Source organism: Corvus hawaiiensis, chromosome 13, assembly GCF_020740725.1.
Source record: "Corvus hawaiiensis isolate bCorHaw1 chromosome 13, bCorHaw1.pri.cur, whole genome shotgun sequence".
NCBI lineage: Eukaryota > Metazoa > Chordata > Aves > Passeriformes > Corvidae > Corvus > Corvus hawaiiensis.
This window is the reverse complement of record NC_063225.1, coordinates 17,324,129-17,340,965: the sequence shown is the minus strand read 5'-3', so window position 1 is coordinate 17,340,965 and position 16,837 is coordinate 17,324,129. Positions and strand designations below refer to the sequence as shown.

Here is a 16,837-nt window from a genome sequence, read left to right as displayed (position 1 = left end):
TCTGGACTTTTTACTCCCTCTGCGTGCTAGAGGGAGAAAGCTGCTCTCCAGGCTAATGGAAACATGGAGGTAGCACAGACACTGCAGCTTGTGCACTCTGTGTTTGCCAGTGTGGTCTGTTGGAGACCTGGCTGGCTGGTTGGATCAGCCTAGGTCCTCTGGCCATTGTTAGCTGTGACTCAGGGCTGGGCCTGGTTCTTGGCTGATTCCTACGGAGCCATTTGGAGCCTGTGGGGATTTGCTGGGGTATGCAGGACTCTGCTGCAGCTCTGCATGGCCTGGCCATGGGTCCCACACCTGCTCAAGTGCACAGGAGAACTGGGTGGGATGAGGAGGAGCTGCATTCAGCTCAACCAGAGCTCGTGAATCCTCACTGATGCAGGAGGTGTCTGATGTGTCTGCAGAGCTGTGCCAGTGTTCTTGGCTCTGGCAATGCCCAGCCTGGATAGGCACAGGAATGCCTCAGGTCTGTAAAGCAGCAGCAGTGTCACTTTTAGGATAAATAACTTACAGGATGAAGCACACCCTGAAAGCTGGGTCAGTGTTTTTGTGACACTGTTCTGGACTTAGTTCTGATTGGTTAATTTGTAAATCACTTGTGAAATAATGCTTTGTGAGCATCACACAGGTCCTGTCTGTTATCAAAAGTATGTGGCTGCAGTGAGATCTCACTGAGAAGTTTGCTATTTTTAAGGTTCATTTGAACAGAATGTTTTATAAAAGTTATATTGCAATTGAAAACAAAACCTGAAGGTCAGTAGCAGACTTAGCAGTATATGACTTTACATAGCCACTATTCTTTTACTTATTGAAGGTTATGCTTTTTTTTTTCTCTTTTTTATCTCTCTTTTTTTTTTTTTTTTTTTTGTTCCTTTTAATATAGATTTGAGTATCCTAAGTCAAAATGCTTCAGCAGAGAGAGCTAGAAATATTCTAGCTGTGGAGACTTCTCCTACAGACCTGGTGGGGGAACAAGCAGCTTCCCAGCCTGCACCAGTCCAAGCAAGTGCCATCAATTTCTCACTTAAACAATGGAGTACTGAGATCAAGTAAGTTGGGAACCTGGGAGAAAGAGTTACCATGATACTATTAGTTACTGGCCGAGACCATTTCCTACATCAGTATATGGTCGGTGGAGCTTCTTAGAATGGAGGGAGGTGATGTGGTGGATCTGTATGTTGTATTGTATCTCTTCAAGTAAACTGTTTCTTTACTCTGTTTAGTGTTTGAAGGATGTAAGGGAACATTACTGTGTAGCATCACTGATACCTGAAAGGGAGACCCCAAGTCTTGCACAGCGCTTCCAGTGATGGCTTTGCTCTCTGAACCCCAGCAGGGAGTTGTATGCTCAGCTGCTGCTGCTTTGTCATGGAGCTGCCAATTGCCAGCATTGGAGTAGTCATAGTACTCAGTGCATAGGAACTGAGTGATGTGATGAAAATCAAACCAATTTAAATCCTAATTTTTTTTTTCTTAAAAGAAATGAAAGCACGTGGCACAGATTTGAAGTAGATGTAGCCTGAATTCCTGAGTAAAAATGTGGCAGACCTCTTCTGAACAACATCAAAACCCCTCGCTCATAATTAATTTACTCTTTAGTATTAAGACTGCTTTAAGGAAAGCAGTCCCATTGGTTTTTATCTCTCCTGTTGGGTTTCTCTCTAAATGATTTTGTGCTTTGCTTTGCCCGCATAGATGGATTTTCCACTTCTACTTAAAGCATTTTACAGTGCTAGTACAGAGCAGTTCACAAAGCAGAGCTGTAGCTTTGGTTAACCAGACCACTTCCTTCTTGAGCTGGGAGGAAAATGTTCGTTTTCATCAGCAGTGCCAAGTTAAACAGGTGCCTCTTAAAGCTTTCTTGTTTAGCACAGAGATCTGAGAGGTTACCAAGTGATGTTGGTTTTGACTCTTTTTCTGGCTGTGTTTTTTTTTTTTCTTTCCCCCCCCCTAGTGTTCTGGTTGATTGTTTTTCTCCTTTCTCCAGCAGTTCTGTGCCATTTGGGACAGGGGGACGATCTGACAGCCTTTAGAATATGTGTGTCCTATCCAGTGTCTTGCTGGGTTGTGACTAGTTATAGCCCCAGTGTTAGAGGATGGCTTGAAGTGTGTCTCAGACTGCAGAGTTTCCTCTCTTGCTGCGAGCACATGTTTATCTTATATTTATTAATTTGTATTAAGATATGTAGGTGGCTCAGGCAAAGCCTTGTCCTTCCTCCTGACCACATTTACAGTGTGTCTGACAGAGAAGATATTGCTGTAATAGCTATATTTGCATCCTAGGTAGCAGTTGTGATGTAATAATGGAGAAAAAAAAGGAAACGTCTTGGAATTAAGTGGTGTGTATATTTACAGTAATTAAAGTTGAAATACACTTTTCTACTTCTTAAAATACATTTTCAAATACTATTTGATATATACAGACATTTAGGCTTGATTTTTATTTTTTTGTTTCATTTTCATGCTCTCAGCTACTTATTTATGCAGAACATAGACTTGGAAACATACTGAATTATAGTAACCTGCAGTTATATAACCATAAAATAAGACTTAAACCCCAACCATTTAAAAATAGAGACTCATTAGATTATATGATTGGCTCTTGCATAGGTTGTCCGATTGTACTTAGGAAAATAAATACTGTTTTCAAATTTATCTATTTAATCTTTTCATCTTATTTTAATCTAACAGAAAGCAATGAAGGAGTGCTGCTTGAATGCCCTGAACAAATCTGTGCAAAAGCTTTACAAAACTCAGCATCAGCTATGATTTTTCATGGGCCTAACAGCAGTTCTTTAAAGAAGCTTTTCTGGAAGTCACTTGACTTATTCTTTGTGGTTTTTTCGCACTTTAGAAGGTGGTGTTCAGACAGGCTGTAAATGCCAAGGCTGACTGAACAGGCAGTTGTAGAGTAAGGGATCAGCCACCATTTGGAGAAGAGATGCAAAGATGCCAGGGGACACTTACTGAGACACTTGCTTATATTGGGTGCCCTAGGAAATATATCTATCATCACCCAATTTTATCGATTTGATTTGTGTGGAAGGTCTGAACAAAGAAATGAGGCTTCTTGCCCCCCAACAGGAATTGTGATTCTTTCTGGAAGAAAATGAAATCTGTAGCATAAATGAGTCTTTGCCAAGCTTGTAAATTGATTGCTGAAATAGTTTTATTAATAGCCATTAGGATTATTTTAAAATTGTAAATATTTATCAATTCATCAGATTATAAAAGTTGTGCACTGCTTAATGATTAGCTTAGAGTTCATGTTGTTCAGATGTTAAATCTCTTGTGAAGCTGAAAGACTGGCTTGGATCATCAAATGGTCTTGAAAGTATAATACGAGTTATTTTCTGCTTAAGTTTTGAAGAGAGAATGTGGATGACTGAGTGAAGGCATCTTTGTGAGCTTGCACAGACTATGTGGAAAATGCTGAGATACTAAATATATTTCCAGTTTTACACCTAAAATATTAAACTGGTTCATATGGATTGATTTAGAATCTCCTTGTGTAATTGAACAAAGTCTTTACAGTACTGAGCTATGTGAATAGTCATGGACATAAGAGTGGACATTCCTGAGTACATGATGGTTGTGTGGGAAGCTGGGTAAAATAACCTCACCCTGCTGGGAAATGTATTCTTCTTCTATAGAATTATCTGGCTGGAATTCAGAGGATGCCCCAAAATGTTCTTGCAGGTAGTTGGCCATGTTCCACCGTAGAAAAGAAAACTGCTAAGGAGTCTTGTCATCAGCATTTCAGCTGCAGCAGGTCTCTTGGATGATCCCAAGTTTTTCATTAATCCCCAATATGGAACTGTAACATTACATGTGTTTTGACTGCATGCTGTGCAGTTTAATGCTTGGCAGTTACCCTAAAATTCTAAACTGCAACTGATCGATAAAGAGATGCTGCTTGTAAATCCTAACTTTTTGTACTTGCCCGCCGCAAAAACAAGGCTAAAACAGGGGATGCAAAAGACAATGGCATTAAAGCAAGATAATTCTTCTATTCTTGGAATTTAGCACTGTTAATTGCAAGTGCTATTTGGTAGCATATGCTTTATTTTCTTTGAGCTTTTATTTGGTATTGGTTTTGTCAGTGTTTCTAGCTTATTTTTAGTTTGCACTGTTGGAACTGTGAAAAGCCCCTTATAAAAAGAATGCAAAATGGAGAAATCTTTGTCCCTTTTTCCTGCTGCCTTTTTCACAGAAATTCCATGTCCTCCTTAAGAAAAGGAAATAACGAAAATCGCAAGAGTGTATTTTATACCACTGAGGAGTGGGAACTGCTGGATCCAACCCCAAAAGATTTGGAGGACTCAATGGCTCTGGAAGAAAAGAGGAAACACCTGGCAGAAGGAAATAAAGGTAGAAGTGAAGGAAGGAAGGGGAGCATATGCCTTACCTTGTTTAGTGTCGAGTACTGTGTTATGTGTGTCTCTAGGAAGTGAGTGGAAGCTTATCTTTTCTTCACAAACCACATCCACAGCTCTGTAAATTATTTTTTAAAAATCAGTTCCTTATGATGTGTTTGGGGTCCCCTGCCATTCAAATACAAGAGAATAAAGACAAAGCCTTGTCTGTTTCTGGTTTCCTGAGCGTCTTACTAGTTCTAGTTTTGCCACATGAGTTGCAAAGTAACAAGGTGAAGGGAAATACTGAAGTTTGTGATTACTCATTTGAGTGTCACCTGCTGAAGCAGAATTGCCTTTAGACTCTGTGTATGTACCTGTTACATTGGCTTGCTTCTGAAATGGGGACCAAGCAGAGATGGACATGAAGCAATAGCTCATCTGTGTATTGTAACTGGTTCTCAGATTTGATCAGTGTCTGGAATAACCTTGTTGAGATGTTTTTACATCTCTTTAAGAGCACTTAAGTGATTTAATCTGTTAGAAAACATTCTGTACATGGAGGTGAAACCTTACACTGAATGCCTCTTACAGGAGCAGTAGGCTGTGATATCAGAGATGGTTTTGAAACAAAGTTTACTTTGCCATAGTTAGGGATACCTTTTATTCTCTGTAATGAATTGTAAAATTCTCTTAATGTCTTATATGAAAAGTGTTAATTTACGAGCCAAGTCTTTTATCTGGGAGGGGAGAAGATTTTGAGCTTCTTTTTTCCCACCAAAGGGAGCAACTTGGAAAATGAGGCATGTTTAACACTATTGTATTGAGTGGTTTGAAAGCTGCTCAAAGTCTAATGTTAATGAGTATATTTTTTAAGGAAATCTGAGTGCTTTGGAATGCCTTTTTACTAAGTGAACTGAACTAGAAGAAATTGTTTTATGCAGGACTGACTAGTACAGCTTTTCCATTTGATTTTGGCCGCATTCCACACAAAGCAAGGCGCCCGTTAAAAGATATGATTGGATCAAGCAAAAACCGCACCAGCAGCGACTCTTCTCCAACAGAGTGGTGTTCTGGCAATGGGAACAGACTAGTCTCTGAACTGCAACTGAAGTATCAAAGCCAGCAGGAAGAGTTGGAGAAGTTAAAGAAAGATCTTTTGAGCCAAAAGGTAATTAAGCCTTCAGGCGAAGTGCACGAAAGCAAATGAGTCTGGCAGGTGCTTGTGAGTTTAACCTTTTTGGTCATCTCGCTGCCTTAAGGCCTGGTTGGTTGTTATAAAATGATGGTTCTAAACAAATCTTTGAGTACAAAAGGCCTTGAAACAAGAAGGACCACCTTTTACATCTGTTGAAGATTAGATCCCTGAGTAAAACTTCCATTTGTACAGTGTTCATTAAATTGGTTTATCTATCTTCCTTATTCTCTGAAGTTAACTTGTTCGGTGTCTGCCAGGATCCTGGCTGATAGTCACAGCTTCTTTTTCCATATGTACATAAAATATCTGAGGAACTTCTCCTTTCAGGTTCTCTTTGTTTGTCTTTTGATTCTTTCACTGCTAGCGCAGTAGGTGGGGTATAGATCTGGCTTCTTTCTCTCATCAGGCATGATTTTGTAAAATATAGGCCTGACCATAATGTGTGTATATAGAGTGCACTCCCATAGTGTTCATGCTTGTGTGCCCTCATAACTCAAATTTATTCAGTACCTTGGTTTTACCTAAAAGGATCCCTACTCATTTTAAGAGAAACGTTTTAGGTCCTATATGGAGCTGCTGCATCTGCTATTTGTATTTTCCTTTGTGTGAGGTGATCAAAGGGAAACCAAAGGAGTGTCTGAGCCCCATATTTATACTCATTTTAGGCATTATCTTTCCTAGGAGTATATTTGAGCTTCTGAGCCTGCTGCTGTGAGAAATGTCATTGGTCTAGTCCAACACTGTATTCACAGCTGCTTCTGTTTTAATAAGAAGAAAAGGAAAAACAGTGTCTTATGTAGTCATTTCTGTGGCAAGATTTTCTAAACAGCCCTTCAAAGACTTCCTTTTGCAGCATTTGGTTTTTTCCTCCTTTTATTTTCTCTGCATCTTAGAGAAGAGAGCTCTTAGTTACCTTTGCTTTTTCCATTCTGTAACATTTTCCTGTAAACTTTTTGGGCTTAAGCCTCTTCCTGTTCATTTTACAACAGGGCTGCTTGGCTGTTCTCAGCTTCCAAGTAACTGCAGAGTCTCAGCTGTCCACTACTTTTCATTAACCTGTTGTAGCATTTCTAGGCAGGATCCTTAGCTCAGTGAAAGATGCTGAAGCCATCTATGTAGGCCAGTCATTGTGTTAGCCTGCTAGAAATCATGTCATAAAGTGTTCCCTTTTTTCTTTAAAACACCAGCATGAGGTCTCAACCCATTCCAAAAACTTTCTTTTGTTTGATGTTAGATTTCTAAGCTATAAAATTTAGAAACTTAAAATTTTATTGGGTTTTTCTTGCTGTTGTTTTTTAATTCTCAGGAACTTGTTCGACTTCTGCAGCAAACAGTCCGATCTTCCCAATATGATAAATACTTTGCAAGCCACCTTTGCGAGGGGGTTCCCAAAGATACATTAGAGCTGTTGCACCAAAAAGATGACCAGATTTTGGGCCTCAACAATCAGCTTGAAAAGTTAAATCTGGAAAAAGATAGTCTCCAGCAGGAAGTCAAGAATCTGAAGTGTAAAGTTGGAGAACTCAACGAACGGCTGGGAATGTTGATGGAAACTATTCAAGCTAAAGATGAAGTTATCATGAAACTCTCTCGTCAACTCAGTGAATGTGAGGACAGCACATCCTCTCAGAGTGGAGCAATAAATTTCCCCACGGCCACCTGTACTAATAAGGAGCTACAGGAACTGGACCGACTAAAAGTAAGAGCGTTGCCTAATGCATAGGGGAATCTCTTCTCCCTGTAAAAGTACTTTTTAGTCTGCTGTGCTGTTTGAGATCACTACAGCAGTTCTTCAGGGCACTCATCAACAGAGGCTTTCTCAGCTTGGAACCTCCACTTTGAGCTTTTATGTGACAATCTAACCAGAACTTCCTTCCTTTGGGCCATCTCTAGTGCAGGGTCCTGTGCTTTCAGTAAATTAATCATTGGTGTGGAGCAGATGGGATGTGAGAAATAATCAAAGGAGAAGGAAGGATTAAGGGTAAGAGGAAAATATAAGCATGGAGGAAAACAAACAGAAGTCTTGCTTTGTTTTTTTTTTTTTTTTTTTTTAAATATCAAAAGTGAGGCAACAAAGAGCATGTGGGAAAGCAAAGGGAAGCTCTGAGGAGACAAAAAAGGAGGGAGGAGTTTAAGAACCTTTTTTACTAAAGCTGCTACAGCTCTTACTAATGCTTTAGTTTTATTCTTTAACATACCTCTGTGAATGTGTTACAAGTTCTTAAGGGAGTCAGTGAAGTTATCCACTTTGCTCTAAACAGGCTTTCTTGCCCTTGGGTAAATGTTGTATTTCAAATTTATTAACATTCCAAAGAATTTGGAATATAAATAAGTCATTTAAAATATGCATAAACATACATAATTTTCTTTCCTATATGTGAGTCTGGTAAGTTTTAAAAAATAAAGTTGAAACTAGAAATCAGTGGTCTTGGCAGAAAGCAGACAACAAGCAGAGCTTGTTGATGCTGTGCAGTGTGAGAGTACTGTGGCTGCTGGGAGGATACCAACCTCATCCCACAAGCTCAGGTTTCAGAAGCAGTATTTGTAGCCAGGATCTGAGTGGATCATTGCCAAGGATTTGTATTTCTATATGGAGGCAGACATGAAACTTGTACTTTTAATGAGGACTGGTGAGGGTAGTGAAAACTCAGGGGGCATTTGTCCCCCCGTTTTTGTGTGGCTGTGGCCTCTGTGGTGTGCTCAGCCTGCGCGTGCCTGTCCTCCCTGCCTGTCCCCTGATAGCAGCCTGCTGCCTTCTGCAGGCACTGGAGCAGTGGGAGGGATGCTGGTGAGGCACAGCACCACCCTCTGCTCATATTTGGCAGGTGTGTTTCATTTATGAAACATTTGTTCATTTCATTCCTGAAGTCCAAAAATATTTGATTTGAGCCTGATATTTTAAATTAAAAGTCCTAGTAGTAGCTGCTGTTTCTATGGGCTCAGGTGATCTTTATCTGACAGACATAATCCACTTTGTTTTTTTTATATCAACAGGACAATCTTCAGGGTTATAAGACCCAGAATAAATTTTTAAATAAGGAGATTTTGGAACTTTCTGCTCTACGAAGAAATGCAGAAGCAAGAGAGAGAGAATGGCAGGCAAAGGTCAGCTTGTTCTCACTTGGCAATGTCTAAAGCAGTTTTCCATATTTGAGCTGTAAATCTACCTAGGAACTGGAACAATTTAAATGTATTAAATATGATAGTTTAACAAAAAAATTCCTTCTTATTCCTTGCAGACCAATCTTTCTGAGTGGATTCTTAAAAGAAGTAATTGCTTTTAAAATTGTGTGGCCTGGTGGAACGTTTTGATAGTTTATGTACAAAGGCATGTATATGTCTGAAAACATTGTTTCCTCAGAATTAAGGCTGTAATGATTTTTTTTTTTTTTGAAGTGTCAATGGCAGACTGTGTAAGGAATTTGACAGGGCACAGAGTAGAGCTTTCTCCTGAGCATGCAGGATGACTGTAGTATGGCGAATGTAATTTGGGAGTTTCCGTCTAGGTTAATTTGAGTGTAGAGATGTTGCAGGTAAATAATGAAGATTTCCAGTGCTTGGGATTAGGGAAAATGCACACATCTGTAAGTAAGGCTAGATACCTGTAGCTGTAGGTTTGTAGGGTTTGCTTTTGTTTTTTTGGAAGCCATGCACTCAGTGGCCAGGCTTAAATGCTGTATTTTTGGCATGGAGGTGTGTGTTTACAATTCCTAGATGCTATTACCTAACTCATATGTGTTGGGGTTTTAGTTTAGTCTTAGGTTTTCCTGTTAAAGGAATTTTCTCCCATATGCATGTTGCTAGGGGACAAATAGCTGTACTTAAGAAAGACAAAAAGAGGAGTGGGGCGGGCCTGGCTACTCTTTTGTCTACACCTGGGTGTGGGGACAGTTCGCTCTGAGCGTCCGGAGAGAGAAGCTGCAGAGAAAGGAGCTGCTGCTGCTTTCTTTTTGGCCGTTCTTTCTTCCTGCTGGAAGCAACGCCGGGACCCCAAAAGCCGCTTTTCCCTGCCCTGCTGGAGACCGAGCTGTGGCTGTCCTGCCCCGCTGCTGCTTTGAGCTTTCGCTACGCTGTAGCCCTGCTCGCCCTGCCTGCCTGGGCCTCCGTGGTTTTTCCCATCTGGATACATCTCGTCTGCCACCCGGGATTTGCGTTCGTCCCTGCCGTTCCAGCCTGCCGTTCCTGAGAGTCCGGGATCGGCTGCCCAGGGGTTTGTGAAGCCTTTGTTCCATCCCTTCCCGGGATCCCAGGGCACCAGAGCCGCGGGTTTCCCGAGCTCGCTCCGGAGCGCCCCCTGCAGCCGCGGGGGAACCATCGCACCTGCCCTGCTCACCGGGAGCCGCCAGCGCCCCTGCCGGCTGCGAGCGGAACTGCACCCGAGGGGAAAGGGCCTGACAGCCGAGAAGGCTGGCACTGGGTTTGTGTTTGCTGTTACTGCCATAGTTGTTGTTGTTTTGTTTGACTGGTTATATACATATATATATATAGTAAAGAACTGTTATTCCTATTTCCCACATCTTTGCCTAAAGGCCCTTGATTTCAAAATATAATAACTTGGAGGGAAAAGGGGTTATATCTGCCACTTCAAGGGGGGCCTCTGCCTTCCTTAGCAGACACCTGTCTTTCAAAACCGAGACAGATCTTGGCACCCAATGTGGGGCCTGAGGGCATTAAGAGATAGAGGTGAAAAAGGAATAACAGTTCCTGGATAACTTTATTTTGTGTGCTGGATATTGGAACCTTGTTAGGCAGCACTATGTGGTCTAGTTTACCCTGGTTTGGGTGGCACGTAGCCGTGGCTATATTCTTCCCCTTTGCAGCTCCTTACTTGAGTATGAGTCCTCTGACTAAGGCTACCATTGCTGTTATCCAGCTTGCGTTATGGGTCGAGAAGGTGAGGAATTCATGGGTTTTTAACTTCCTCCGGAATGTGGGCACATGGATAAACAGCTATCACACACTGAGCACATGTTTTTGGGGTTATGTTAACAATGGTACCTTCTGTGAGGAAATGACACCAGGGGGAGTTTTCTCCCAACCCCTCAACCAGTTCTTTGGGCCCACCCCATCAATTTTCGAAGGGTTTAAATTCCCTCTGAATACTAACCATCTGCTGCTGATAGGCCTACTCTATTTAGCATTCAAGGATAAGTTGAGATTGGCTTGGATATCTACCCGGACACCAGCCCCAGAGACTAGAGATCCTGCCCCAGAACCTGACATGGCCCCAGAGAGTAGAATTCCTACCCCAGAGCCTGATCCTGCTCCAGAGCCTGACACGGCCCCAGACACTAGAGATCCTACCCCAGAACCTGACACGGCCCCAGACACTAGAGATCCTACCCCAGAGCCAGAGCCTGCCACAGCCCCAGACACTAGAGATCCCGCCCCACAGACTGATACCGCCCAACAGTCCACCTCAGAAATGGACTACCCAAACTGGGTGGGGGTACTGGAAAAAGGGATGCAGGAGATGTGCCAGGAGATGGGCCAGGTGCGCAAGGAGATGTGCCAGGAGATGGGCCAGGTGCGCAAGGAGATGTGCCAATTGCTAAGGGAATACACCTCCTCAGCTAGTGAAAAACCCTCTCCCTGCCCCAAAGAGGGTGAGTCCGATGGTGCAGCAGTGGAACCCACGGATGTTACAACCGTCCAGGCTTCAGCTGAACCACAAGGGCAACCACAGCCAGCAGCGGTCGCCCCTGTGCAAAGGAGGAAGTATAAGACCAAATCAGTACGACCAGTTAATGATGATGGGCAACCAGGGCCCTCACAACCAGCAGGAGAGCCAGAGCCAGAAATCATTACTGAGTCCCTGTCGCACGACAGTCTCCGTGCTATGCGAAACGACATTGTGCGAAGGGGGCGTGAGCCTTATACCACCTGGCTGCTTCGGGTTTGGGACCTTATGGGCACAAGTGTGCAACTCGATAGTGGTGAGGCAAGGTATCTGGGATCGTTGACCCAGGACCCAGGTGTGGACCAGATATTTGTGAGGGAGCCAGGGCCTCTCTCTCTCTGGGAGCGGCTCTTAATGAGTGTGAGAGAAAGGTTCATTCACAAAGAAAGAATGCAGGAGTATCATCATAGAATGCAGTGGAAGACACTCGAGCAAGGGATCCAACAGCTAAGAGAGGTGGCAATATTAGAGGTACTCTTTGGGAAGGATGGACAGCATGATAATGACCCCGATAAGGTCAGGTGCACAGGACAGATGATGTGGAACCTGGCAAGGCTAGGGCCATCGCAATACACCACCTTCATTGCAACGATTGATGCTGACAATACCCGAGAAACAGTGGGCTCTGTTGCCAACAGGCTCAGGCATTATGACAGCATGATCAATGGCCCGCTGAAAGCTCATGTCTCTGCTGTGGTCCAGGACCTCAAAGAGGAGATGAAGGAGATGAGGGAGGAGATGAGGAGGGTCAGTGTGGCACCAGTGCGAGTCACAGGCCCCCAAGTCAGAGCCCGTCGTCCCCCTGCTAGAGAGAGAGGGTACACCCCACGAGCTGAGCTGTGGTTTTTCCTGTGTGAGCATGGGGAAGACATGAGAAGGTGGGATGGGAAACCCACCTCTGCCCTGGCAGCGCGGGTGCGTGAACTCAAGGAGGGAGGCACTAACCGAGGGGGTTCCGCTAAGGTGCAGGTAGCCTCAGCCTCCCGTGACCGAGCTGCCAGGTATTACAGAAGGGAGGATGATATGTCGGATCCCCTTGAAGGTACCTCGAGCATGTACGCCCAGGGAAAGAATGATAACCAGGGCTAGAGGGGCCCTGCCTCTAGCCAGGAAGAGGCACGGGAGAACCGAGTTTTCTGGACGGTGTGGATCCGATGGCCTGGCACATCAGAGCCACAAAAATATGATGCATTGGTTGATACTGGGGCACAATGTACTTTAATGCCATCGGGACATGTGGGGGCAGAACCTGTATCCATTGCTGGGGTGACCGGGGGATCACAGCAGTTGACCCTTTTGGAAGCTGAGGTGAGCCTGACTGGGAAGGAGTGGCAAAAGCATCCGATTGTGACCGGCCCAGAGGCCCCGTGTATTCTGGGCATAGACTTCCTCCGGAATGGCTACTACAAAGACCCAAAAGGACTCAGGTGGGCATTTGGGATTGCTGCTGTGGAGGCAGAGGACATTAGGCAATTGAACACCCTGCCTGGACTATCTGAGAATCCTTCTGCAGTTGGGCTCCTGAAAGTGGAAGAGCAACGAGTGCCAATTGCCACCTCGACAGTGCACCGCCGGCAGTATCAGACAAATCGAGATGCTGTGATTCCCATCCACAAGATGATCCGCGAGCTGGAGAGTCAAGGGGTGGTCAACAAGACCCACTCACCCTTCAACAGCCCCATCTGGCCTGTGCGCAAGTCTGACGGGGAATGGAGATTGACTGTGGACTATCGTGCCCTGAATGAAGTGACTCCACCGTTGAGCGCTGCCGTGCCAGACATGTTGGAGCTCCAGTACGAGCTGGAGTCCAAAGCAGCAAAGTGGTACGCCACTATTGACATTGCCAATGCATTCTTCTCCATTCCTCTGGCAGCAGAGTGCAGGCCTCAGTTTGCCTTCACCTGGAGGGGCGTGCAGTACACCTGGAACCGACTGCCCCAGGGGTGGAAGCACAGTCCCACCATCTGTCATGGACTGATCCAGACTGCACTAGAAAAGAGTGAGGCTCCAGAACATCTGCAGTACATTGATGACATCATTGTGTGGGGGAACACTGCAACCGAAGTGTTTGAGAAAGGAGAGAGAATAATTCAAATTCTCCTGCAAGCTGGTTTTGCCGTCAAGAAGAGCAAGGTCAAGGGACCTGCCCGAGAGATCCAGTTCCTGGGAGTAAAGTGGCAAGATGGACGACGTCAGATTCCCACTGAGGTCATCAATAAGATCACAGCAATGTCTCTGCCGACCAACAAGAAGGAAACACAAGCTTTCCTAGGTGCTATAGGTTTCTGGAGGATGCACATTCCCGAGTACAGCCAGATCGTGAGTCCTCTCTACCTGGTTACCCGCAAGAAGAATGATTTCCACTGGGGCCCTGAACAGCAGCAAGCCTTCGCCCAGATCAAACAGGAAATTGCTCACGCCGTAGCCCTTGGCCCAGTCAGGACAGGACCAGAGGTGAAGAACGTGCTCTACTCTGCAGCCGGGAACAATGGTCTGTCCTGGAGCCTCTGGCAGAAGGTGCCTGGTGAGACTCGGGGCCGACCACTGGGATTCTGGAGCCGAAGCTACAGAGGATCTGAAGCCAACTACACTCCCACCGAGAAGGAAATCCTGGCAGCTTATGAAGGAGTCCAGGCTGCCTCAGAAGTAATCGGCACAGAGGCACAACTCCTCCTGGCACCCCGACTACCGGTGCTGGGGTGGATGTTCAAAGGAAAGGTTCCCTCCACGCATCACGCCACCGACGCTACTTGGAGCAAATGGATTGCCCTCATCACGCAGCGCGCCCAAATTGGAAACCCAAGTCGCCCTGGGATCTTGGAAATAATTACAAACTGGCCAGAAGGTGAGACTTTTGGGTTATCTTCTGAAGAAGAAGAGGAGCAGGTGACACGTGCCGAAGAAGCCCCACCATATAACGAGCTACCAGAGAGTGAAAGACAATACGCCCTCTTCACTGATGGTTCCTGCCGAATTGTAGGCGCTAGCCGGAAATGGAAAGCCGCTGTATGGAGCCCCACACGACAAGTTGCACAGGCCACTGAAGGAGAAGGTGGATCGAGCCAATTTGCTGAGCTCAAAGCTGTCCAATTAGCTCTGGACATAGCTGAAAGAGAGAAGTGGCCAAAGCTCTACCTCTACACTGATTCATGGATGGTAGCCAATGCTCTGTGGGGTTGGCTGGAAAGGTGGAATAAGGCAAACTGGCAGCGCAGAGGAAAACCAATCTGGGCTGCTGAAGAGTGGAAAGACATTGCCACTCAGGTAGAGAAGCTATCCGTGAAGGTCCGTCATGTAGATGCTCACATCCCCAAGAGCCGGGCTAATGAAGAACATCGTAACAACAAACAGGTAGATCAGGCTGCGAAAATAGAGGTGTCCCAGATAGACTTGGATTGGCAACATAAAGGAGAACTGTTCCTAGCTCGATGGGCCCATGATGCCTCAGGCCATCAGGGCAGAGATGCCACCTATAAGTGGGCACGAGACCGAGGGGTGGATCTAACCATGGACAGTATCTCCCAGGTTATCCATGACTGTGAGACATGCGCTGCGATCAAGCAGGCCAAGCGGGTGAAGCCTCTGTGGTATGGCGGGCGATGGTCCAAATACAAGTATGGGGAGGCCTGGCAGATTGATTACATCACACTGCCTCAAACCCGCCAAGGCAAGCGCTATGTGCTCACAATGGTAGAAGGCACCACTGGGTGGCTGGAGACCTACCCTGTGCCTCACGCTACTGCCCGGAACACCATCCTGGGCCTGGAAAAGCAAGTCCTTTGGAGGCATGGCACCCCTGAGAGAATCGAGTCTGACAATGGGACTCATTTCAAGAACAGCCTTATAAACACCTGGGCTAGAGAACATGGCATAGAGTGGGTGTACCACATCCCTTACCATGCACCAGCAGCTGGGAAGGTTGAGCGGTGTAATGGACTGCTTAAAACCACCTTGAAGGCACTGGGTGGGGGGACTTTCAAAAACTGGGAGATGCATTTAGCAAGAGCCACCTGGTTAGTTAACACTCGAGGTTCCACCAGCCGAGCAGGCCCTGCCCAGTCCGAACCCCTACAAACAACAGATGGAGATAAGGTTCCAGTGGTGCACATGAGAGGTATGCTTGGAAAAACTGTTTGGGTAAAGTCTGCCTTGAGCAAAGACAAACCCATCTGTGGGGTTGTTTTTGCTCAGGGACCAGGTTGCACCTGGTGGGTGATGCAAAAGGATGGAGAGACCCGATGCTTACCTCAAGAGGACCTTGTTTTAGGGTGAACTACCCATGGCTCTGTACTTGTATCAGTATCAGCATGTATATTTGTATATAATTTGGGTAATGCATAGATTTATATGGTTAAAAAAAAAGTTAAGTTTCATGTAACATGTTAGTATGGGAAAAAATTCGGGGTGGATAATGTTGAGGTTTTAGTTTAGTCTTAGGTTTTCCTGTTAAAGGAATTTTCTCCCATATGCATGTTGCTAGGGGACAAATAGCTGTACTTAAGAAAGACAAAAAGGGGAGTGGGGCGGGCCTGGCTACTCTTTTGTCTACACCTGGGTGTGGGGACAGTTCGCTCTGAGCGTCCGGAGAGAGAAGCTGCAGAGAAAGGAGCTGCTGCTGCTTTCTTTTTGGCCGTTCTTTCTTCCTGCTGGAAGCAACGCCGGGACCCCAAAAGCCGCTTTTCCCTGCCCTGCTGGAGACCGAGCTGTGGCTGTCCTGCCCCGCTGCTGCTTTGAGCTTTCGCTACGCTGTAGCCCTGCTCGCCCTGCCTGCCTGGGCCTCCGTGGTTTTTCCCATCTGGATACATCTCGTCTGCCACCCGGGATTTGCGTTCGTCCCTGCCATTCCAGCCTGCTGTTCCTGAGAGTCCGGGATCGGCTGCCCAGGGGTTTGTGAAGCCTTTGTTCCATCCCTTCCCGGGATCCCAGGGCACCAGAGCCGCGTGTGTCCCGAGCTCGCTCCGGAGCGCCCCCTGCAGCCGCGGGGGAACCATCGCACCTGCCCTGCTCACCGGGAGCCGCCAGCGCCCCTGCCGGCTGCGAGCGGAACTGCACCCGAGGGGAAAGGGCCTGACAGCCGAGAAGGCTGGCACTGGGTTTGTGATTGCTGTTACTGCCATAGTTGTTGTTGTTTTGTTTGTCTGGATATATACATATATATATATAGTAAAGAACTGTTATTCCTATTTCCCACATCTTTGCCTAAAGGCCCTTGATTTCAAAATATAATAACTTGGAGGGAAAAGGGGTTATATCTGCCACTTCAAGGGGGGCCTCTGCCTTCCTTAGCAGACACCTGTCTTTCAAAATCGAGACAATATGCCACTTAAGTTTTTCTTGTTCAAGCATGCACAGACTAAAGCTGCTACAACTCAACCACTTTGTTCTTTTAAGGTATTTCATACAATGTAGTGATAATTAAGGTTTGCTCAGATTTTCCATATGCAAAAATACAAGTGGTGGAAAATATCTGGTCTACTATGCTGCCTTATGTTTCCTGGTGTTACAAAAATGGGAAAGTTAAGCTGACTGGTTTTGACTTAAAGGTTTCTAAGTAGCATAAACCAATAGAATAGCGTTGAGCCATATTTTAAAAGAAGTGTAGTA

General features: G+C 45.4%; 1 protein-coding gene across 11 annotated transcripts in view; it reads left to right on the top strand.

The window, feature by feature from the left end:
• TBC1D2B (TBC1 domain family member 2B) overlaps positions 1-16,837 on the top strand; it is a 38,901-nt gene that overhangs the window by 11,291 nt on the left and 10,773 nt on the right. For 9 of the 11 annotated variants that reach the window (XR_007206488.1, XR_007206487.1, XM_048317248.1 and 6 more), the window contains 5 exons: positions 884-1,049; positions 4,214-4,371; positions 5,300-5,526; positions 6,860-7,252; positions 8,548-8,658. Coding sequence is in view for 9 of the 11 variants with exons in the window: in XM_048317248.1 (XP_048173205.1) it covers positions 884-1,049; positions 4,214-4,371; positions 5,300-5,526; positions 6,860-7,252; positions 8,548-8,658 (1,055 nt within the window). In the remaining 2 variants the exon portion in view is untranslated. The remainder of the gene's footprint in view (positions 1-883; positions 1,050-4,213; positions 4,372-5,299; positions 5,527-6,859; positions 7,253-8,547; positions 8,659-16,837) is intronic. The other 2 variants (XM_048317249.1, XM_048317250.1) reach the window with 2 other exon arrangements.